At 50.4% G+C, this 23,964-nt stretch overlaps 1 protein-coding gene across 4 annotated transcripts in view; it reads right to left on the bottom strand.

Moving 5' to 3' along the window:
* HERC2 (HECT and RLD domain containing E3 ubiquitin protein ligase 2) overlaps positions 1-23,964 on the bottom strand; it is a 140,625-nt gene that overhangs the window by 78,339 nt on the left and 38,322 nt on the right. For all 4 annotated transcript variants that reach the window (XM_081124748.1, XM_081124750.1, XM_081124749.1 and 1 more), the window contains exons 16-26: positions 23,314-23,507; positions 20,362-20,562; positions 15,863-16,091; positions 15,644-15,768; positions 12,483-12,661; positions 8,819-9,003; positions 7,618-7,773; positions 6,793-6,978; positions 4,761-4,916; positions 2,677-2,780; positions 1,271-1,421 (exon numbers count right to left, since the gene is read on the bottom strand). In XM_081124748.1, the coding sequence (XP_080980874.1) occupies positions 1,271-1,421; positions 2,677-2,780; positions 4,761-4,916; positions 6,793-6,978; positions 7,618-7,773; positions 8,819-9,003; positions 12,483-12,661; positions 15,644-15,768; positions 15,863-16,091; positions 20,362-20,562; positions 23,314-23,507 (1,866 nt within the window). The remainder of the gene's footprint in view (positions 1-1,270; positions 1,422-2,676; positions 2,781-4,760; positions 4,917-6,792; positions 6,979-7,617; positions 7,774-8,818; positions 9,004-12,482; positions 12,662-15,643; positions 15,769-15,862; positions 16,092-20,361; positions 20,563-23,313; positions 23,508-23,964) is intronic.

Raw genomic sequence — 23,964 nt, 5'->3', positions numbered from 1 at the left:
AGTCTTAGAGCACTCGGGAGCATCCTCCAACGCACCACAAACCTGACCACGACCTCCCTGGCCCACTCCACTTAGAGCCCCCGCCTCTCTCTCAAACACCGTTCTGATGGTGACTCTGTCGCCCTGGAGTGGGTTAGCCCAGCCCACTGGGCCCAAGGCACACCTGCCCCTCGACTCTACACTTCCCGGTCCTGCCCACCCTGCCTGTCTCCCGACAGAACAATGAGTCTGAGGAGGAGGAGTCACCCCGAAGGCTCTGCGGCAGCAAAGCGCCCAGCACGGGCACCAGGGTCTGCTCCGAGGCAGGCTGACCAGGCACCACGCCCTCACCCTGGGGCCCCTGCCCTCAACAACACCCTCAGGAGCCCGGGTTTCTGCCCAGAGGCTCAGACACCCAGCGCGCTCAGTCTCCAATTTCATAACTGCTTTGCCTCCACGAACCCTTTCTCTCTCCCAGAACGCCTGTCTCCACGGATCACGACCCCGTGTATCCTGACCCGCTTATCCTGTCTAGCTCGTCAGAGCACACCTGTGACACCCTGAGTATTGAGCACACAGGTACAGATGACCCCGGAACAACATGGGTTTGAATTGCGTGGGCCCACTTATACACAGGATTTTTCCCCACTGATCCTCGCAGTTCAAGTCCGCACTGTTCCAGGGTGACCTGGCGGCTGGGAACCACATATACAGAGGGCAACTTACGTTACACGCAGGTTTCCACTGCGTGGGTGGTCAGCACCCTAACCCCACACTAGTCAAGGGTCCATGGTGATTACTCACTAACGCTTGCTTGATGGTCAGACAGAGGGAGAAATGTACAAATACATGAAGGAAAACTTCAACCCACTGAGTGATACACAGAGTAATGTTATTATCTTAGATAATTACAGAGGCTGTGTCCCAAGTTGTACTGGATTTGAGTCTGATAAAAATACAACCTTCAAACAGAATGCTATTCGCAGTGGGCAGCCGATCCACACCCCGTGGATTGCTGGGCACGCGGGGGGACGAGCACCGAGGTGACCACTGTGAGAGCGTGTGCGAGCTGACCAGGCGCAGGACTCCCCTCCTACACTTGTTAGCTCCTCCGCTGCCAGACTGTGACAGCAGGTGACTGCTGCTGGCAGCTACTTCTAATGAGCGGGTGCAGCCTCACTGCCGAATGCTCCTCATCAACAGCTCTGTGGATTCTTCCTCTCCTACAACGGCACCTATGGCTCAGCTAAAATAACCTGCATCTGTTAATGGAAAACAAAATTGTTCTTACTGGCACATTCGACCTCAACGGGCGACAGCGGTGTGCTTGTGGCTAAGTAGGAGGCGTGTAATCCGAGAAGCAGGCCCAGGTTCCTCTCCGTGTCTATCAGGGGCGAAGACAGGCTCCCCAGGTCTGGGACAGTAACGACTTCTTGGTCAGGCTGGGGAGAGAAATGTCACCATCAGTCTGAGAAAACAGGGTTAATTCAGACAAAACCAAGATGCACACCAGCTTCTGTCCTTACACCAGGCGGTCGGCCTGAGGAGGAAAGTGGGTGCTCTGGGCACCTGTTCCATGGCCTGTGACAGTGAGCCACGCCCCCCCAGAATAACAGAGGATGGAAACTGCACGCAGCCTGCAGAGCAGGGACGCTGCTTGGGTGTCCTGGTGAAAAACCGTCAAACACGAGTTTCCAGAGTGACTGTGTACGACGCTTCAGAAGCTATCCTGAGTCGTTACATAAAAACCCAGAGACGCACCAAAACAGGACATGACAAGTGTTGCTGAGTCTATCAACCATGACCACACATGTGGAGATGAATTTATTCAAACACTTAGAAAAGACTGAGTTCTAATGAAAATGATCTGAAACGCCTGTCACAGGAGACAATTTACAAACGAAGTTAACGTCCCTCATCATAAAATGCTTCAGGCCTGACCCTTGGGGCCTTTAATACATTATCACCTCTGGATCCCTACACGGAAAGGCAATCCCAGGACACAAGCTCCAATGCCCATGAACATGTAAAAAGGACACATTTCTAAAGAATTACGGCTAGTTCATCCCAAAAACAAGGTAAGTCATTAAGTTCAGGACGGTAAGATGTTCCCAATATCTACATAAGCTTACAATGAACTTGTCAACATCAAAAGTTAACCTCTCTTCCTGTGTGTGGAAGTGCCTACATTTCTTACAAGCTAACAATTTAAAAAGTAATGTTTCAAAAGCAGTACATCATAAACCTTAACATGAATAAATGTGAATTTACTTATTAAAAAGAGCCTCTACAGGCCCTGGCCGGTGTGCACAGTGGTTACAGCATAGGCCCAGGCACCGAAGGGTCAAGGGTTCGATTTCTGGTCAAAGTACCTGGGTTGTGGGTTTGCCCCCCACTCCAGGTCAGGCTGAGTGTAGAAGGCAACCAACCAGTCGAGAAACACTTATGTTCCCCTCCCTCCCTCTCTTCCCCTATCTCCCCCCTCTCCCTCCCTCTCTCCCTTTCTCTTCCCCCCCCTTTCCCATCCTAAAAAGCAATGGAAAAACTGCCCTCGGGGGAGGATTAACAGCAACAAGCCTCTGCATGTTTACCACATAATGACACCCCCACCCCCACGCCGCAAAAGGCCCAGCTCTCAACAGTCAGGGTGGCAGCCACCCAGCACCCACACCCAGAGCAGCTCCGGGGCAGCCTCACCTCCAGGTACTGGCCGACACAGAAGGCGTGCATGGACTCCCGCGTGTCTTCAAACTGCAGCGCAGCCTCCAGGGCCACCACGGGGTCTTCCCCAGCAAACTGGGCTGAAACAAAACAACAAATCCGCCTGACTTCCCACAAGTGCCCAGGCCTCCACAGGGGCCTGGCGACAGGAAGCAGCCTCGGCAGGCCGATGCCCTCTCACCCTCTCCCAGGGCTGCTGGGGCCAACTCGGAACTTGGAACGTGTTCCAATGAGTGTTGGGGAAAAAACTGCATATAATGAGAAATTCTTCACATGCATGTCAATTCCCCAGCAGGACAGACACGAGAGTCACAGAGAGTTTAAAATGTGGGGGCGCAGGAGCAGCACCAAATAGACTGTCAAAAAGCCTAACGCTTTTATACCATGTTCATGGATTAGAAGAATTAACATCATTAAAACGTCCATACTACCCAAAGCAGTCTATGGATTCAATGGTGTTTTTCACAGAATTACAACAAATATTCCAAAAATTCACATGGAACCACGAAAGACCCTCAACAGCCTCAGCAACCTTAAGAAAGAAGAACAGAGTTGGAGGAATGACGCTACCTGATATAAAACTACACTACACTGTAATCAAAACAGCGTGGTACAGGCATAAACAGACATATAGATGAATGGGACAGAACAGAGAGCCCAGAAATAAACCCAGGCCTATGTAATCAACTAACGTATGGCAAAGGAGGCAAGAACATATACTGGGGTAAAGACAGTCTATCCAGTAAATGGTGTTGGGAAAACTGGACACATACATGCGAAAAAGCGAAACTAGACCACCCACTTACACAAGAATAAACTCAAAACGGATTAAAGACTTAAATGTAAGACTCGAAGCCATAAAACTCCTAGAAGAAAACGTAGGCAGTAAAATCTTGGGACATTTCTCGTAGCGATATTTTTTCTGATATATCTTCTTGGGCAAAGGAAACAAAGGACAAAAATAAATGGGCCTACATCAAACTAAAAAGCTTCTGCACAGCGAAAGAAATCATCATCAAAATGAAAAGGGAGCCCACTGTATGGGAGAATACATTTGACAACGACACATCTGATAGGGGTTAACTATCCAAAATATATAAAGAACTCATACAACTCAACACCAGGAAGACAAACAACCCAATTAAAAAACGGGCAAAGGACCTGAATGGACAAGAGACACATGAGAAAATGCTCATTGTCGCTAATCATCAGAGATGCAAATTAAAACCACAATGAGACATCACCTCACACCTGTCAGAATGTCCACCATCAACCAGTCAATAAATGACAAGTGCTGCCGAGGGTGTGGGGAAAGGGGACCCTGGTGCCCTGCTGGTGGGAATGCAGCCTGGGGCAGCCGCTGTGGAAAACAATGTGAAGGCTCCTCAAAAAGTTAAAAATGAAAGTATGTTTTAACACAGTGATCCCACTTCTAGGAATACATCCTAAGAATCCCGAAACCCAATCAGAAAGAATTTATGCACCCCGACGTTCACAGCAGCACAGTTCACAACAGCTGAGATCTGGAAGCAGCCCAAGTGCCCGTCAGTAGGTGAGGGGATAGAACGGCTGTGGGGCATTCCCACCCCGAGTCCAACCCGGCCATATGCTAAGTGAAGCAAGACAAAGAAACACAAGTAGTGGAATCTAAAGAACAAAATAAACAAACAAAGTAGGAACAGACTCACAGACTCAGAGAACAGACTGACAGCTGTCCGGGGAGAGGGTTGGGAGTACGTGAAAAAAGTAAAGGAATTGAGCAAAAAATAAAAACCTCACAGACGCAGACAACAGTGCGGTGAATGCCAGAGGGAAGGGGCGGGGAGAGGGTAAAGCGGGGACGAATGGGGACGGAAGGGGACTTGACTTGCAGTGGTGAACACACAGGACAACATACAGATGCTGTACAGAGAACTGTACACTTGAAACCTATGTAATTTCACAAACCAATGTCACCTCAATAATTCAATAAAAACATATAGAAAAAAGAAAAGGCGAACGCTTTGCTGAAAGTGACACGTGCTGCCCCTTCTAACCGTGAAGTGAGCAGCAGGCCTCACCGAGGATGCTGCTTCCGGTCAGGGACTGGGTCTGGAAGTCCTTGATGTCGTACACCCTCCCATCGATCACAGTCCAGAAGCCCCCGTCCTTGTTGTGGTTCTCCAAGTCGGCTTTGCGAATGAGGGTCACCTCCTCGTTGTTTCTGCAGTTCTGACCTGTAAAAAACGACTCTGTATACAGAAACCACGATCAATAAACCACCAGGCCACCAGGCACAGGGCGAGAAGCAGCCGTGTGGAAGAAATACGGAGGACACGGACCCGTCCACAACCACGCGGGGGTGAGCACGCCTCCTGCTGCAAGCAGCCCCACACGCAGAACCTCGGTGAGGACACAGCGATTTACAAGGCACACGGCCGCCACGCGAGCGGCAGGATGAGATCTGACCACACACCGGGCAACAGAGGAAACTCAACAGTCTCAGAGACAGTAGGCTGCAAGCATGGGCAAGGACCACACTACAGGGAAGTGAGACGTAGCCTCAAACGTAAAATAAAACTTCTCTACATATCTAAAAAGTGTGAAATATATTTATAAGTCACCCAAAATTCCAGGAACTGCCAAGACAGAGGTAATTAAATTCCACCAAGGAACAGGCTGAAATGGAAAGTTCTTAAAGGGCACGTGCCACCTGACACAATGACCAAGAGGCGAGGGGCGCCCGCAGGGACACGAGGGGCCCGTCCTCACCCGGGGGCGTCCGTGCTCTGTGGGAGCCACAGAGCTGCCTCCTGTCCTCTCAAGCACGTGTCCTCTGCACAGTGAAAACGGGTTTCCAATGAGAGAGCCAGAACTACCGGCCACATCAGCGCCCGCCACCGTATTTATATAGCGACGACAGCAAATAACCCTTTAGTTCACAAAAGCAGATGACTGGCGCTAAAAACATTCACTATATAAAAAGACTAAGGGAAAAAAGCCCAATATCCCAAGGCCGTTTTTCTCAGGACGACTGTTACTTCGGGTTCAGCAGCCGGGTTATGAAGATGACAGTCTGCGCAGCGGGAGCAGAAACAGCCCACCCGGCCTGAGCTTCCCTATGAAAGATGTTTTTAATCTTTAGATATGATTTATTAATTGAAAAGTGCCACAAAATTATAATATAAAGCTTGTTTTTGTCATTTATTTTCCCATTTGAAAAAAAAAAACGTTGTGGCCCTGGCCGGTGTGGCTCAGTGCTTAGGGCGTCAGCCTGTCCACCTGAGGGTCTCTGATTTGATCCCGTGCCTGGTCAGGGCACGTGCAGGAGGCAACGAAATGTGTCTCTCACACTCTCTCACACACACTGACGTCTCTCTCACACTGACGTCTCTCTCTCCCCCCCCTTCCCTCCCTTCCATTTTCTCTAAAAGCCCGTGGGGAAATATCCCTGAGTGAGGGTTAACAAACAGCACAGCACCGTGGAATGGGTCCAGACGTTCGCTTATCCTGACTTCAGGCAGGACAGCCTAAATGTTTCCTCTGTATTTTGTGATTTTATTATTGCACAACATGGCCTCCTTGTAATAAAATGAAAGTCGAGCCACAGCTTTAATTCAGCGAGTCGGGAAGTGAAACCACACACAGCGTGGTGACTTAGATTCAAAACGCCAAAGCTGAGACCAGGAGGAGACACTTCTCGTCCCACCTGTGAGCCCCACAGACAGCGGGACGGGCTGCTCAGCTGGCGACGGGCACGGCGCACCCCCTGCTGCCACATCAGGCTGGGAGTGAGAGTCGCCCACAGCCGCGCCTGCCCCATAGCTGCAACGGCCCAGCCACCTCAGCAGCACCTCTGCAGACACCCAAGGGAGACACCCCCAGAACGTCCTACAACAATCCATTTCAGGAGGAAACCGTGACTAACAGAAAGTCTTCCTTAAACAGAACCCAGATCTCTCCTGACTTAGTCTCTCCACTTCCCACCACGCTACCATCGGCACGCCCGGCAGGTGGGTGTCCTCCTGGTCCCATATTCTCCCAACGGAGGGGCAAGACTAGGTGAGACTCGGACAGAAGGTGCTGGAGAAGCGGCGCGGGAAGACGCCATACCCATGATGCCGGGCCAGGCGAGCTCCTCCTGGTCGTCCCTCTCCTTGCCGGGCGCCAGGTGGTTGAAGCGATCCAGGTGCTCCAGCAGCCCGCCCAGCAGAGGGACCGCGCCGGCCTCCTGCATGAGCGCCGCGTTCTTACTGAGCAGGAGGACTACGGACACCACCAGCTCCGGGAGGAGCACACCTGCAGTCGAAGGAGAAAATCATCAAGCGTTACGGTTTAGACAGAAGCGTTCCCCCCGTAAAACCAGTTTCTAAGCCTGCTCTACGATGAGTTCTGATAAAGCACAACGTAAGGACCGCTTGTCCTCAGCATACTTCCCCGGGACAATTTTCTCCTTCCCTCTGAAAGAGACACAGGATTCAAGCCGAACCCTCCGAGTTACAAGTTTCAAAACCAGTTTCAACAGAGAAGCATCAACTAGAATCTCTAATTTAAAAAAAAAAGTGTTTACGACTAATTTACTATCAGAAAGAGCACCAGGTAATGGTCTCGTGTCACAGAACTGACTTGGCAACTACGACTAACGCTGGGATTCATGAAGGTCCCGGGGGGCGGCTGGCTCACTCTACGCTGCTGCCATGACCTGAGGCAAGACCATGGCCCTTTGTGCAAGCGTAGGCAATGGTGTGTGACTCTACGTCACTAACCCCCTCACAGGGACCGGCTCAACCCAGAACTGCCAGCAGCTCAGAAAGAGACGGGACAGCAGGAAAGAACACGCCAGGGCAGAGGCAAGCGGGCTGCCAGCAACGGGACACCTGAGGTCCCATCACTCTCTGAAAATCAGGAGCATCGGCAAGCGGGAAACAGGAAGGGTACCGGTGAAGTCCCCCTCCACGACGCAGGCCACCTCTGCGAAGTGCCGCCAGCTGGTGGCAGCGATGCTGGCGGCCACGGGCAGGATGTCCCCGATGTGTGTGCACAGGAGAGCCGTGTATTTCTTCAGCAAGGAGCCCACGCCCAGCAGCTCAGGACCTGAAGGGGCGAGCACAGCATTGTCACTCTTACGTGTGCCTTGGAAAATACGGTGAGTTGCTCCCTTGTCACCGTCTGTGTGTCTTTACCCACAAAAACGTCCTCCAACAGGAGCCGTCACCCCTAGTCCCGTCTCTCTGCCCCACAGTCTGAAACAGTGCATTTGCTATGTCGATTTTTAGACACTGTCCTAAACAGCACCCAGGAGCTCCAGGTGTTCACACTAACATCGTGCTTACAGGTTTAAAGCCTTATATTCTATACACAGTGTTTCTAAGTCCCAGTCTCCACGCTTGAAACCTATTCCCAGGGAACAGAGTTGGGCACCCTCCCACCTCACAAAACCTTCACCTCTCTTCCCTACAGGGCGCCGGTGACTTTCAGCCTTGTGACTGTCTGTCTTTGAGGGGGTCGCCTCTTTCAGATTTTACATTCGCCTATATTCACCTGACAGTCTCCATCATTGACAAGCACCTGCTCTTTGCAGGAAGGAATGAACCAGCTATAGGAAGACGAACAAGAGCAGCTGAGCTTGTCTCCTGGGCAGAAAGCTACGGTAGGAAGAGCCACAGGGGCTTCTTTAAGTCCTATTTCAATCCTCACAGGCACCCTCGGGTGTTACCCCAATGCGGGGGGGCACAATCGACAGCACCCAGGAGACCTAGTCCCAGGTCCAGCAGCTAATCAACCAGAGCTACAACTGAGACCCAGTCTGGCCCCAGTGCTGACCCACCCCTCCCACTGGACCCTGCTGGCTTCCCAGTGACACACATGATGGCACGATTCTGTTCCCACAGCAGGTCAGTCCCCAAAGCCCCTCAACAGCACGTGCTTAGGTCTGGTAAGTCACATCCGACTAGCCTGACTCTAAAGGATGCCACTCCTGATGTCTGGTGAGTCTAACACAGAAATATTCCCCCGGGGAAAGTGGTGCAAATGAACCCCCAAACTGTTGCACTTCAACAGCATGAAGCCACACGTCTGCGCGCAGAGCAAGTGTGTCAAACAGCAAGAACCCACAGACACGACACTTTAAGCCACTTACTGGGAGTGTCTGCAGTCTGACCAGTACTTTCTCCAGGATAAAGTTTGCTGATCAGTAAGCGCTGGAAACGCAGCAGCAAATCCAAGGAGGCAGATCGGTCCCGGCTGTGCTGTTCGACATCCAGACAGGACGAAATCCGACGGGCAACATCTTTCAGTCTGGCCACTGTCTGAGAAGCAATGTTTCTATGCAGAGGAGAGAGGGTTGCAAAATAAGCAAGTTAAATATGTTTAAATAGTTAAGGTGCCTAAGAAAACCAGACCGATCAAGTCGGGACCACAGACGGCCCTGCAGCTGGCTCGCTCCCCCAGCACAGCCTCATCCAGAGTGAGCGGAGGTGCAGAGAAGATGCCCATACCAGGGTGCCTTTGGCCATACACATGCTCCTAAGGGCTGCGCAGAAAGGTCCAGTCATAGAAAAGCCCTGTATGAATTTTGGGAAGGACAATGTGTCATCATTTTTTGACCGAAGCAGCATTTCCAGTATAAACAGGACCATTCCTGGAGAAGAAAGAGTGTGGCATTTCTGTGCCTGCTCCCAAGTCTGCCTTCAGACCTCTGAGCAGCACCCAGGGCCACATGGGGGATCCCAGGGCTCGGAGAGTAGAGAAAAGACCAAGGTGGGTGAGTGGACTGGGTCAGGGTACTGTTGCTCGAAGAACAGGGCAGAAGGAAAGGAGCAGAGGCTCCAATCCTGGCATAAGCCAGGAACCCTCAGTCAATGAAACGTGCGTCCCAGAAGGTCCATGTAGGACAGCAAATGTTCTGGTTCTCTGAGCAGAAGGCAAACAAGGGCAGGGCAGTCAGGACAGAGAGGGGAATGGACATGGCAGGCGACAGAGGGCCGGCTGCAGGGACTATTCTGCAATGCTGAGCCACCAGGCGCGGAAGGAGAGTGACATTAGGACAGGGTCACCAGATGAGACCTGCCACCCAAGGACAGTCCGGCATCAGTGAATGAGGCCCTATCCCCGGTATGAGGGCAGAGGACAGAGCGGGGAGTGGAGGGAAGGAGCCAGCACAGAGAGTGGCCCAGGGGCTGCTGTCAAAGCCCCAGCCCAGCCCCAGCCCAGCCAGGGGGGTGAGGGCCAGCCAGCCGACACCTGGGACCGCCGTGGGGCAGGCCAGCCTGGGCCCTGCACACCACCAGGCCACAGACAGGCCTGCTGCACATGTGGATTCCTGATGTGACAGCAGGCGTGAGGACAACCTGTCCGTCGCACCTGCCCACATGGTTCATTCCAGGAACTCACAGCAGCGCAGTGAGGACAGGAGCAGGGGACGTGAGGGGCCCCCCCACAGCTCTCCAGCTCGCATCCTGAGCAGCAGAGAACCCGGTGCTGGGTCTGCCCCCTGGTTGCACAAAACAAAGGTGGGGCTCACGGGCCTCAGCCCACCTCGCCTTTCTGCCCTGCTACTTGGTAACCGGCCTGATAACCTCATCACAAAAGAAACCGGTCTAGAGGGATAGGGGGCTGGGAGAAAAAGTGAAGGGACTGAGAAGTACAGACTGGTGGTCACAGAACAGTCACTGGGATGTAAGTACAGCACAGGAAGTCATATTGTGAAAACTCCGAACGGGGCCCGGTGGGTACTGGAAATATCAGGGGATCACTCTGTAAAGTGTATGGTTGTCTGGCCGCTATGCTGTACGCCCAAAACGAATACAGAATAATGCTGAACGTAGACTGTAATTGAAAAGTAAAACTTAAAAAGAAGAACCCAGACCAGAGCCCGGACCAGGCTCCCACGCTTCAGTTCTGTACACCCAAACAGGTGCATCTTTATTATAAACTGCGGGGCGCAGACCCCACCCCACATACCAGAGGGACGCCCATGCAGGGGCATGTGCAATGCTGTCCCAGGGACTGCCACCAGTGAGCCACAGCCCTCAGCTAAGTGCTCTACCAGCCACACTCATGAAGAGAAAAAGAAACGTGTGAAATCAGGGTAACAGTGGATTAATGCCAGTGTACTGACACTATCCTCATTTTAACATAAAACCAATAAAAAGCACTCCCTTTCACCTTCCTCTCTCTCTAAAAAAAGAAATGAGTTTTTAAAATCTTTAAAAAAATAACTGTTTCATTGACAATACTTGATCTGCATTTAGTCATAAAATGCACAGTTGCCAAAGTAAATTCATATGGCCAAGTTATTCTAAGCATAATTAATAGTTTTCTAAGAGTAAAATCAGGTTTAAGTTTTTACGTTTGAATTTAGTAAAAAAAAACAAAAAACAACAACTGTTAAAATAACTGAGCTTTGATTAGTAAAAAATGAAATGTCTCAACTATACTGGACACATTTCAAGTGCTCACCATCCCAACATGGGCAGAACTTCCAGACTGAACAGCGCAGATGCAGGCAGGTAAGGCAGTCAGGTGTCTCCACACCAAGGGACCAATAGGTTGAGCACCAAGGAGAGCAGGAGCTGGCCCCTCGTGACAACAGTGACCTGCCACCAGTGGAGGTGGGGAACCTGGAGACACCGGGGCCCACACAGCCTTCTTGGCGAAGGGAGGGCCATTCGAGAACTCAGAAGAGCACTTTCGAGATACATGCTTTATGCTTTCAAGTGTCTGCAGAGAACCTGGCCTTGTCATTACCAAGCACTCAACACCCATTTTCTCACTGGATCCTAAGTAATATCGTCACATAAACACTGCCTTTGTGACTGTGCCCACAGGAACGGTGCTGGGCGAGCTGCATCTGCCAACTTCACACAAGGGGTCACAATGGGAATTTCTAGCAACAAATCCCAAACTCTCTCCACTACCACCAGCAACAGAATTAATTCTCTTGACTTCACTTTGTTCTACTGAATGTCACAACACGGGAAATGGTCACAGGAAACGTCAGCAGATCAAAAAAACTAAAACAAAAGGTTTCTGATCAGCACTTACTAAAACCTGCGTAAGGAACTCGCTCTGAACTCCCTTTTACCAGTTCCCTGTGTGCCCAGGAACTCCTGGCATTTCTGGGTGTCCATCGCTGCACTGGACACACTGGACGCTGCCGCTCCCTGGACATGGCTGCCTGAGCCCACCCTGCAGGCCTCTACACTCTGTGCCGACGAAAAGCCAGGGGCCAGCTGGCACAGAGCAGGGCCCCTGTTAAGGGAGCAGCCACCCCCCTTCTCTCTGTGAACGGCACTGGAAGGCCAGCTGACAGTCCTCAGCCCGCATCTGAGCACCGGGGCCCTCGTCAACGCGGTCTGTTCACATTCTGACTGTGACGAGTCTCACTGCCTCCTGGTCGAGCCTTCGAAAACAACACTCACCATCCTATGTACAATTCTGAAGCGCAAAGTTGCCTTACAAAGTGACACAGATAAAGCTGCAATATACAGAATGAGGTGACGATACACAGTTGTTTAAAAGTGACCATCCCACGAGGACTCCTTGGCACCTGCCTGCTTAGTGAGGGTAAGAGCGTTTCCTGAGCTTACTGTACATCGCATTTCCTGCGTGAAAACTTGCAGACCCTCCAGCTCCACCTCATACAACCTCTAACCTCCCCCTCATCTGTGCTTCAGTCTGTTCTCTGCACTAAAACCTATATGGGTCAACTTCAGGACACCTCCTCCATAGCCAAACACGTCATCTCACTGCCTTAATATGAAAAGCAACAACCCTGTCAGAAAAGATCTAACACTATTTACCTAAGAAGCTGCTGTATAAGCTGGACCAGAGGCAGACACTGCTTTCCCGAAGACTCATAGATCCCCGTGTTAATAAGATCTTTATCCAGGGGAGTCCGGCTTCTGTGAAACGTTGAGGCGTTCGCTTCCTGTTCATCAATTTCTTTTTCCTTCTGGGCTTCTTTTTTGGCTTCAATATCCTGTAATTCATAAAACAGAACCTGGTTACCAGTTATCTTGGAGACAGGTGTGAAGGCCCCCTGGGCTGGGCCCTGCTCCCACAGCCTGGCCGGCCCTTCGTAACTCACACAGCAGGTGACACTGGCCCCCACACACCTATTGATATCTTGTCACTAGTTTCTAAACAGACTGTCCCACAAATCCAACATCCAGCCTGCCACCACCAGTGGTCTCCAGCCCCCTTCTGAGAAGGCCTGAAGTCTGTACCCCTGCTGCCGGCTCTCGCAGCCAACCACTGCGATGGGCCCCGCACACACAGTCCATCTGTTTGAGGACATGAAGCAATGACCCACACATCAGTTAAGAGAGATGTGTCCAGAATACAGAACGGATTCTTGTAACTCAAATCTAGTTAAATTTAACCCAATTTAAAAGCAGGCAAAGGCCTGGAAGACATATCTTCAAAGGAGATATACAAGTAGCTAATAAGTACCTGAAAAGATGCTGGACATCATTAGTCACAATGAAACCCGCACCCGCTAGGACGCCTGCACTAAGAGATGGCCAGCAGCAAGCCCTGGCGCGGATGGGGGAAACCGGAACGCTCATGCACTGCGGCCAGGAGCACAGAACGGTGCAGCCTCTGAAGGAAACAGCCTGGCTGTCCTCGAAATATTGAATGTAGAGCCACCACAGAACTAACCACCCCTCCAGGGCACGTACCCTAAGAAATAAAACACAGGTCCACACAGAAACCTACAGACCTACGTTCACACCTCAAACGTGGAGACAACCCAAATGTCCACCAGCTGAGTGTGGGGACAAACTGTGCTACAGCCACACAATGGAATAGTGTTAGCAAGTTAAAAAGTGACGCTACACAGGGGCTACGGCCTGGATGGACCTGGAAAACACTGCACTGCGGGAAAGAAGCCACTTGTATGAAGCCGTTCATATGCAACGTCCACCACAGGACGCATCTGGGGACAGGAAGTCGGTCAATGTGGGGTGGCTAGGGCAGGGTGGGGAGTGGCTGAAGGGCATAGGGGTTCTCTGTGGGGGATGGAAATGTTCTGAAGTTAGAGAGTGGAGGTGGTACATTCACTCTGTGACTATACAAAAAAATCCTTGAGTTACAAGGATTAACAAACAAAACGAAACAAAGCGACTCCCTTCCCTGTGGCAGACCCCACAGCAGCAGACCAAGTGGACCCAGCAGCAGAGCAGACAGCACGGACGATGCGTGAAAACATGCAAACCGATACGGCGCCAAGACCGACTCCAGTACCATAACCAACCACCACAAACACCTGCATGGTCAAGTCTGCAAGTATGTTTACACTGAGTGTTACCAATGGCGACACCTAAATGATGTCGTATGTGCTTCTGCCTTCCTATAGCTTCACAACATTTTCGTTTTAAAATAACTGGCCTTTGGCTATTTTTAGGCACCTTAATTATTACGGTGGAGGTCACAGCCGGCATCTCTGCAGCCAGGCCCTCCTCAAGCTACATGTCTGTCCCTCCCTCCCCAGCAGGAAGCACAGAATAAACACCTGTGAACTAAATGAACAGGCTCCAAACCTGCTGCTGAGGTGCCGGCACAGTGACTGTCTGGCCCCGTGTGGCTGCCTACGCTCCCGCCAGGCTGCTGTCACACGGGGCCACGTGAGGCCCAGGAAGAAGAGGCAGAGGCTTGGAGTTCGCAACGCCGCAGCGCACCAATCCTGACACCACAGCAGACCTGTGGCCCTGACACCCCATCTGTAAAATGGGATTCTAAACAACTGTCTCGCCCTCGCCACGGTGGCTCAGCTGTCTGAGCACCACCCCGGGCCCTGAAAGGTCGCCAGGCTGACTCCCTATCAAGGCACATATTCAGGCTGTGGGCTCGATCCCCAGTAGGGGACATGCAGGTGGCAACCAACCGATGTTTCTCTCTCACACTGATGTTTCTATCTCCCTCTCCCTTCCTCTCTCTCTAAAACCAATAAAAACACATTTTTTTAAAAAACACACCTTTTCCCACTCAAACGATTGCCAAGGTTAAAAGAAAAAAGGGAAGCACACAGCCCAGTGCCTGGGAGAGAGAGGGGCACAGAGAACGGTGGTCGCCGCAACGTCACCACAGACGTGACTTCTCACTTCCTCAATTTAATCCGAGTATTCAGTATGTTTTCAAAGACGTTTTTAAATACACTGGCTTCATCTAATTTTCCCAATATAAGTTTTTAAATCAAAAACTATTACAACAATGAAAGCAACAAAAGCAGCTCTGAATGGCCAATAAGCACAGGCGAACACAAACTAAAACCACACCCTGAGAAAAGCCAAAGTTACAGAGCTGGACATGCCTCACTTCCAGGGCAGTGGAGGAAGGGCCAGAACTCGCACGCAGGCTGGTCCCAACGCAAATGGCACAGCTGCCCTGGGAAACTATCAATACACAATCACCCTGGGACCCAGCAAATCCTAATTCAGAGGATTTACTAGAGAGAAGAAACGTGTGCTCACTAGAGGACTTGCTCACAGCGTGACAAAGCTTTACAGAGTCTAAGACAACCAAGTCTATGAACAGGAGAAGCAGACGAATGGTGCCGTGGTCACACAATGGGGCACTACAGTGGAAGCAAAGGAGCGGGCACCAACGAAGGCGCACCTGAAAATCTCTCAAGACAGAGTAAAGCAGACACACAAAGCACACACTCTATGATTCCGTTTATGGGACAGCAGAACTGGCGACGTTAACTGAACCCGAGGGAGAAGGGAGGATCCTAGCTCCGAGTGCAGACGCACAAGGCTCCAGCTGCATGACAGGAATGACTTACAACACGATCGAGGTGTCTGTCCAGGTCACTCTAACGGACACGTACAGAGGATGCGTTTTATCATACTCAACAAAAACTACACTAGTAAGAGCAAGACTTTCAGTTACAGAAAACACGTGGCTGTTCTCACTGCTGGGGGAAAGTGCCCCGCGGCACACACACTCCGGGCCATACCTGGATCTCCGCAGTGATGGCTGCATTTAGGGCCGACTCCAAGCCTCCATCAGCCATCAGGCTGCCCACCAGAAGGTCGATCATGAATCGGCGGCCGGGACTCACGTTGACCTCATTGCCTGAAACTGGAAGCAGAAAAGAGATTTTGCCAGTGTGAGCTAATGCATCTCCTCCCGGCACATTCCCTCCTCCCCCAAGCCCCGCTCCCCACCTACCCACCTGCGCAGGGCAGGAGAGCGGAGAGCGCTCGGGCCCTCTCCTCGGCCGTGGGCAGCAGCACAGACCAGCCGCTCTGCAGCACGGCCTGGGCGGCCGCCTGCACAGTCCCCAGCACACCCGCGCTGCTGGCCAGCGCCACCACAGTCTGCTTCAGGCTGTTGAGGAGGACGCTGCCCAGACCCAAACCAAGCACCTCTGGGTCGACCTGGTGACTAATGGCAGCATGCAGCTGAAATGACAAAGAAATGTCCACTTAGCAGCCCTCATTCATTCAAATAATAAAGGAAAAACTTCCAGCATATGTATTTTTAAAACTGTACTATAAGCACTTTACCCATAGTGACTGAGAATCCATGGTGAGGTTTTTATAAGAGAAATTTTTAACACCCAACTATGAACACTTATATGGAAATACTTATTATAGACTCAAGACGAACAGAGGTTAAACCATGTGGAAACAGCAACCTTCACCACACCCAACCATCTGCACCAAACACAGAGAAACAGTGACTGTAATATAACAAACAAACAAAATGTTCAAAGATGACACACCCAAGCTGAGAGTATACAGGCCCAAACTAGAACTCCCACAGACACACAGCAGGAGCCATGAGGTTCTGGGCTCTGAGAGCAGACTGAAGTCTCAGCTTGAGACCCAAACTGCCCAGACAGCCCTCTGAGCCTAAGCTTCCTGCAGAAGGCTGGGAGCTGCTCAAGATGCCCCACTTGCCAGCTAGCCAGGGCCTGAGGGCAACCCACTGCCCACACAAGGTTTTGGGTAAAAAGGGAACATCAAAAAAATGAAAAGGAAATCCAATGTGCCCTGGCCAATGTGGCTCAGCTGGGTGTCATCCCATGCACCATTCATTCAATTCCCAGTCAGGGCCTTCTCCCTTCCTCTTTAAAAATCAATAAACTATTCTTAAAAAAGTCAGAGACCGGGCTGCCTTGTGAGCATACCTGAAATCAAACTTACACCAACCATCTAGGTATAGGTATCGTTACGTCAAGAACTGAACGCCAAACTCATCGAGAACCTGAGAATCTCATGGAACCTTGGAGATGCAAATACTAAACTGCCCTCTGGGGACATCTCCACAGACAAGGGTAAAGTGATACCCCCCCAGCATATGCTCCCTGGAAGCTGGCCTCACACTCAGAAAGGACAAGCCACACTAGGTTACCACGAGGGAAAGTACAGACAGAAAAAGAGGCAAAACACATGCCCCAAGAGGTGGCGGGAATAAAAAACTGGAATGAACCCATAAAGTAAGTAAATGTTCTCAGAGATCAAGGAAGGACAAAACCCAGAAGGTGAGGACATCATAAACAACATGAAAGCCTTAGAAAAGACCCAAATATAAATTCTAAAGATGAGGAAAACTGCCACCAAAACAGAAACCTCAAGGCAGAGGTGTGAAGAGCCCGGACCACGGGTTCCAGCCCGAGCCTCCATGCACCAGGTGCCGACCTGAGCAGTGTTCCAGGACTTCTCTGTGCCTCTCAGAGGACAGGCTCAGGGACTTAAGGAGTTAATGTGTGTAAAGCAGAGATCATAAACAATTCAAATATATGCAACATTCAGCTAAAGGGAGCATTTGTGAAGGGAAAGAGAATGCTGAGTAAACCACCCAGAAGGCAGAACGGAAAGATCAAAAGTTACCATTTAAAAAGATAAACAGATTTTTAAAAACCAAACAAGTTGTGACACTTGGGAAGATGAAATGGGAAAGTTCCACACATGCTGAGTAGACGTCTCCAAGGGAAAGGAGGTGAAAGAGAGAAAGCAAGTACAATGGTGAGTACTGAGCAAAGATACAAAGACAAAGAATCTTAAAGGCAGCAAGAGAAAAGCAGTTAGTTACCTACAAGGGAGCTCCCACAACACTGTCAGCTGATTTCTCAACAGAAACCTTGCAGGCCAGAAGGGAGTGGCAAGAATCATTCAATGTGATGAAAAGCAAGGACCTACAACCAAGATTGCTCTACCCAGCATAGCTATCATTTAGAATCACATGTCAGATAGAGCTGCCCAGACAAGAAAAAGCCTAAGGAGTTCACGACCACCCAACCAGTATCACATGAAATGTTGAAGGGTCTTTAAGAAGAAAAAAGAAAAAATATGAACAAAATGGCAACAACTACATATCTATCAACAACTGAATATAAAAGACAAAATAAACAAGCAGAACAGAAATAGACTCATTAAAAAAACTTTAGCCCAGGCTGGTGTGACTCAGCTGGCTGCAGCACCATCCCCTACACTGGAAGGTCCAATTCCCCATCAGGACACCCCTGGGTTGTGGTTCCAGCCCCAGTCGGGGCATCTGCGGCAAGGCAATCAATCAGTGTTTCTCTCCCTCTCTCTCCCCTCTCTCTAAAATCAATAAGCATGTCCTCAGTTGAGGAGTAAAAATAAAACTTTATTGCTAAAATACGCTAATCGTTATCTGAGCCTTTAGTGAGTCATCCTTTTGCTGGTGGAGGGTCTTATCTTCAATTTGTAAAAAATGTAACACCTGTGAAGTGCAACCAAGTAAATTGCAATAAAAAAAAATTGACAAAAAATAAGTTAAAAAAACACAAAGATGATGTCCAACCTTCCATGAAGTATATGATGCAATTATCTTCTGAGGGGGGAGTTAAAGTACATTCTTTCCTGGGGATACTGTTAAATGGCCTTAAAGTATCAAGAATAAGGGACAGAAAACACCCACCCAGAGGTATGACAACGAGACACGTTTATGGGACCCAGTTTTCATTTAATTATCTACATTATCCAAAGGAGAGACAGGGCATTGCAAATAACGTCCTCTTATCTGATGGACAGTTATGGAGTTATGTTTTTTCAAATAAAGGGTACTAGAATAAAAAAAACTTAATGAAGATATGTAATCTCAGAGCAAATGAAAATCATAACCTCAAGCTGTAAATACAAAAATAATGTATCAAAATTACACACACAAGACAGAAAAATCAGAAAGGCTCCCAGAGAAAGACAAATCAGCTAAAGTGAAAGTTGTATTAGGTAAGATTTCTCGTTGGCAACGATGAAGGTCAGAAGACAAGAGAATTCTTCAGAAAGCTGATACAGGAACAGGAAACCCTAAAAACTCAGCCCCACTGACTTATGTAAAGGGGGAGGGAAGCAGTTTTCGGACTTTGTAACTCACAGACCTCGATGAAGAAACTGACTAGAGGTGCCAGGAAGGAGGGGATATAACAAAATGACAAAACAGACTGGTCAGGGACAAAAGGCAATACATCTGAGTAAGTGTGGACTCTAAAAGTTATGATTATGATAATAATTAGGGGAAAGTAAAAAAAAATTGCTGTATTTCACCACTCCCAAGCGCCATTTTTCATGCCCTAATATCTCTAAAACCAGAATATATCTTACAAATTGCAACTGGGAACATTTTCTTTCAGTGGTACGTGCGCATGTGTGCACACACACACAGCCCCCCACACACTCAGACACACACACACACGCGCACTCACATACACACATTCTCACTGCCTGCCTAGACCCAATGTAATTACAGATCACCAGTAACTGAAATACTGATGGTGGGGAGGCAAGTTTAGCCTTCATGCAGCCTGTGACCCCTTGTCTCAGGAAAAGCAGCACTGATTAACCTAAAGCCTTGTGCAGTAACAAATATTTAACGTTATACCACGGCTAACATCCAGATGTCAAATTTTAAAGCTCAGGAACAATGAAAGGGACTTGAAGAAAAAAAAGATCGTGAATTCGAAAAAATTTAGAAACTTGACCAACAGAGAATCAATGAAATGAAGAACTTGCACAAAAACTAGTAAGAAGGGCTAGAGTAAAGGCGCCAAGAGCCACAGTGACAGTGAAGACTTAAACCCGTCTGCTGAACACAACTCAAGGTGGATTTTCTAGGAACCAAGCCCTACGGGCCCGTTTTTAAAAAGACAGCTACAGCCCAAGGGCCTGGACTAAGGCAACGGGAACACACATGGCACGAAGCCAACACAGACCAGAAGGAACCGAGCCTAAGGCCTGCACAGGACCCTACACAGCGTGACCAGAGCAGCGGCATCACCGTGAACCATGGGAGGGGGCAGGCAGTGGGGCAGGTCCAGGGAGGCACAGAACACCACAGGTGTCCCAGGTGAGCCCCACTCCAAGACTTCCGGAAAGACAGGGACGCTCCACACTCCTGATCATCTGATTAATGCAACTAAACATTCAGTTCTTTCCTTCCAGAAGCCAATGCAAAATGTCGGGAACGTGGGAGGGGACACGATGGGTCACAGAGAAATCCTTGTATTATAAAAGGGGGAAAATTATTAAGAAAAACTGTTTTCTCAGCATTAAGTCATACGACTTTATTACAAAGAAAAATAAGATCACCCCAAATTTAAACATTTTCATTAGCAGTTTGACAGGCTAAAACCCACACCCCTCAATACCATCAACATTATAACAAACACCCAGACACTCCGAAAGGAGGGGCAGGCACCCGTACCTGGAGTCGCAGGAGATTCAGCGTCGCCACGGCCATGCACTCCTCCTCCTGGGGGGGTGGCCAGTCGGCTGTGCCATCCATCCCCTCGCTCACTTGCCGCAGGAGGAGGTCCAGCTGCTCAAAGGTCATTGAGCAGATGTCCACCACAAAAGGGACACGGAGGCCAACAGACCACTCGGAACATGAAGACCAAGCAAAACTCTACGGGAGAAACACAAGAACCGAAAATGAGCTGATACGAAAATGAGCTGGTCGCGCCACCAGGAACGATGAAATGCCCTAAGTCGCGCCTTACCCATCCGTCCCACAGGCACAAACGCATGTGGAGTTTCGTGGCCGTCTAGCTCATGCTGTCGGCTTCCAATTCTCTCTCGTTTCACTACCCACCTCATTTTGCCAGCCCCACAGCAGGCCCTCCTCAGCCCACAGTCCCAGTGCTGGGAAGAGAAGGCCCCATAACTCTAGCTGTGAAAACCAGCAGGGACTGGAGCTGAAGGACATGAGGCTGCTGGAGTCCCAGGTGTTCCTCTTGAAGGGCCATACCCGGACTTACTCGGACTCCCTCCCTCTGGGCTCCGGCGCTGGGCCAGCAGGGACACCCCGGGAGAAACTGAATTGTCTGGATCCGAGGGAGAGGTGGAGGGCAGCCTTCTCCCAGACAGAAGAGCCGGCAAAGGCCAGTGTTGCTTTGCTGAGCCCGCCCCCCACAGAGCCCAACGGCGGGCGGCTGCCGTACTGAGTCTCCATCAATCCAGCTATCACTGTTCACCCACCCTGGTGATTCCCTGAGACCCGGCCCCACCTAACTTTCAAACCCACCCAAGCCACTTCCAGTGGTTTTTCCATACAAAGTGCCTCTCCTGCTTCAAGCTTCATACTTTTCTAATACAGTGGTACCTCAGTTTTCGAATGTGACCCGTTCTGGAAGCCCATCTGAGTTCTGAAATGTTCGAAAACCGAGGGATCCACAGCCGAGAGCTGGGCCTCAGGATCCCGGCCTCAGCAGAAGCTGCATGTCATGTTTGACTTCCGAGGAGGGTTCAAAAACCGAAGCATTGCCGTCCCGGGTTATGGCGTTGGGAACCCGAAATGTTCACCAACGGAGACGTTCGAAAACCGAGGCACCACTGTCTCTCTCAAGCAAGCAGCATCTGGCCCCTGCACACCCTGTACTTCTAAGTGGCTCCAGGCCTGGACTAGCAGCAGGTGGCCTCAGTTCACAGCTTGGCTTCTCCTGGGCACCTCCAAGCGGCCATCTGCAGATGGTCTGTAGCTCATGCTCAGTGTCCCCAGGCTGGGCACAAGCGGAGGCTGACCTTGCACCTCCCAGGAGGCCCCAGAGGCGGTGCACCTGGTGGACAGCTTCAGACCACGAGGGCTTACAACCCTACCACCTTCACGAGCAACACACACAAGGGGGCAGACTCGAGCACCAAAGCTCCACCAAAGCAAATCCTGCTCTGTAGGGTCAGCTCCTGCACAGCAGCTCTTCGGCTGTAGTTGCAGCTGGTCCTTCAAGCCAAATGTCCTGGGGATGAATCCCTCCCAGTGACACCAACAGCAATCAAGGCTCAACTACAACAGGACCCTGCACACAACCCACACGGGCGCACCTGGAGGAACCAGTTCGGGTGACTGGGGAGGCTGAGCCACCGGGAACTACAGGACACCTGCTACACCCAGCCGCTCCATCTTTTAGGAGACAAGGCAGCTCTACCTAATACACAGAAACACACACAGGGGAACAGTCCAAATGCAAAGAAACAGTCCCAAAGGAAAGAACAGAAAACTCCAAAAAGAACTAAATGAAATGGAGACCAGCCATCTGCCAGATGCAGAGTTCAAAGCACTGTTATAAAGACGCTCAAGGAGCTCAGTGAGCGCCCAGGGAGCTCGGTGAGAGCTCAATGAACTCAGCGAGAGCCCAATGAACACGGCAAGAGCCCAGGGAACTAAGCGAGAGCCCAATGAACTCAGCGAGAGCCCAGGGAACTCGGGGAGAGCTCAATGAATTCGGGGAGAGCTCAATGAACTAAGTGAGAGCTCAGGGAACTCGGCGAGAGCCCAGGGAACTCGGGGAGAGCTCAATGAACTCGGGGAGAGCTCAGGGAACTCGGCGAGAGCCCAGGGAACTCGGGGAGAGCCCAGGGAACTCGGCGAGAGCTCAATGAACTCAGCGAGAGCTCAATGAACTCAGCAAGAGCTCAGGGAATTCAGTGAGAGCTACAACAGCATTAACGATAACACACAGAAGCCATAGAAATGAAGTCACACCAATTCTACACAGTCCCTCCTAGGAAACAGCAAGGAGGAACACCTGCAACACCTCCTGTGAGGCCAGTCTTGCCCCAATGAAGTCAGACGAGAGCATGAGAAAGCCATGAGCATCGACAACAGAATTCCTCGGGAGTGTCTCAGCAAATCCACTCTGGCAACGTGTGAAAAGAGTAACACCCATGACCGGGGGGTTCAGCTCAGCAATGCATGTCCATGGAGTGTGTGAACATCAGTCAACGTGATCCCCCACACAAACAGGCTAAAGAACGGAAACTACGCGGTCGGATCATCGAGAAGAAAAAGTACTTGACAAACTTCAACAGCCATTCAGGATAAAAAGCAAGAGGTAAAAGAACTGCCTTAATCTGATCAGGAGGCATCTACCGAAAACCCTCCAGCTAACATCGAAGTACGTGATGAAAGACTAATTGCTTCCTCTCTCCACGCCTGCTCCACACCGGGCTGGAGGTCCTGGCCCGTGCAATAAAGCAGGGAAGGAAATAAAGGCACACACACTGAAAAGAAGAAACAAACTTGTCTCCATCCTAAGGAATCAGCAAGGAAGCTCCTAGAGCTAGTGAGTGTAACACAATCAATAGTACTTCCAAGTACCAGCCACGGACGACGCAAAGTCAAAGCACAGCAGAACTCCAGGCGCAGCTCCGTGTCCCGTACCTGGGCCGGTCCACAGGCAATTCCGACTATGTGCTTGGTGTCCATCCCTGGCAGTGGAGCGGGCTCCGGCTTGGTCTGGTGCAAGGTGTCGAAGTGCTGGCACTGGTCGTTGTTGCCCCAGCTGTGCACCTCGCTGTCCTCCGTCAGCGCCAGGCAGTGGGTGGAGCCTGCAGCCACGTCAATCACCTTCTTCCCTGCGGGAGAGCGGAGCAGTTACAGCGCCACCTGTCGCTGCTGTTGCAACAGAGACACCCAGGCCACTATGTCGGCTCCTAAATGGTAACTCGCTGCTTTACAATTATGCACAATTCACCCACTGTGTCTACGTTATTAAAACCCTGGTTATGTTTCACTAGCTACAATTTATTAAGACCCACGGCCTGCAAATAAAATGATGCTAGGGCATCCAAAGAATCTGCTGGGTTTTCCTCCTCATTGAGAGTTTCATCTTCAGAGACAAGTGTATTTTTAATTAACTATCAGATCACATTCTCCCAGCCCAAGGTATGACCATGCATAGTATTGTATTAAAAAAAAATAAGACTTCCCATTTTAAGAGCAGTTTTAGGTTCACAGCAAAACTGAGGGGAAGGCACAGGTTTCCCATATGCTTCCTACCCCCACACCCGCAGCCTCCCCCATTATCAGTTA

This window comes from Miniopterus schreibersii, assembly GCF_964146895.1.
Source record: "Miniopterus schreibersii genome assembly, chromosome: 22".
In the NCBI taxonomy this organism is placed as follows: Eukaryota; Metazoa; Chordata; class Mammalia; order Chiroptera; family Miniopteridae; genus Miniopterus; species Miniopterus schreibersii.
This window is presented reverse-complemented; position numbering and strand designations above follow the sequence as displayed.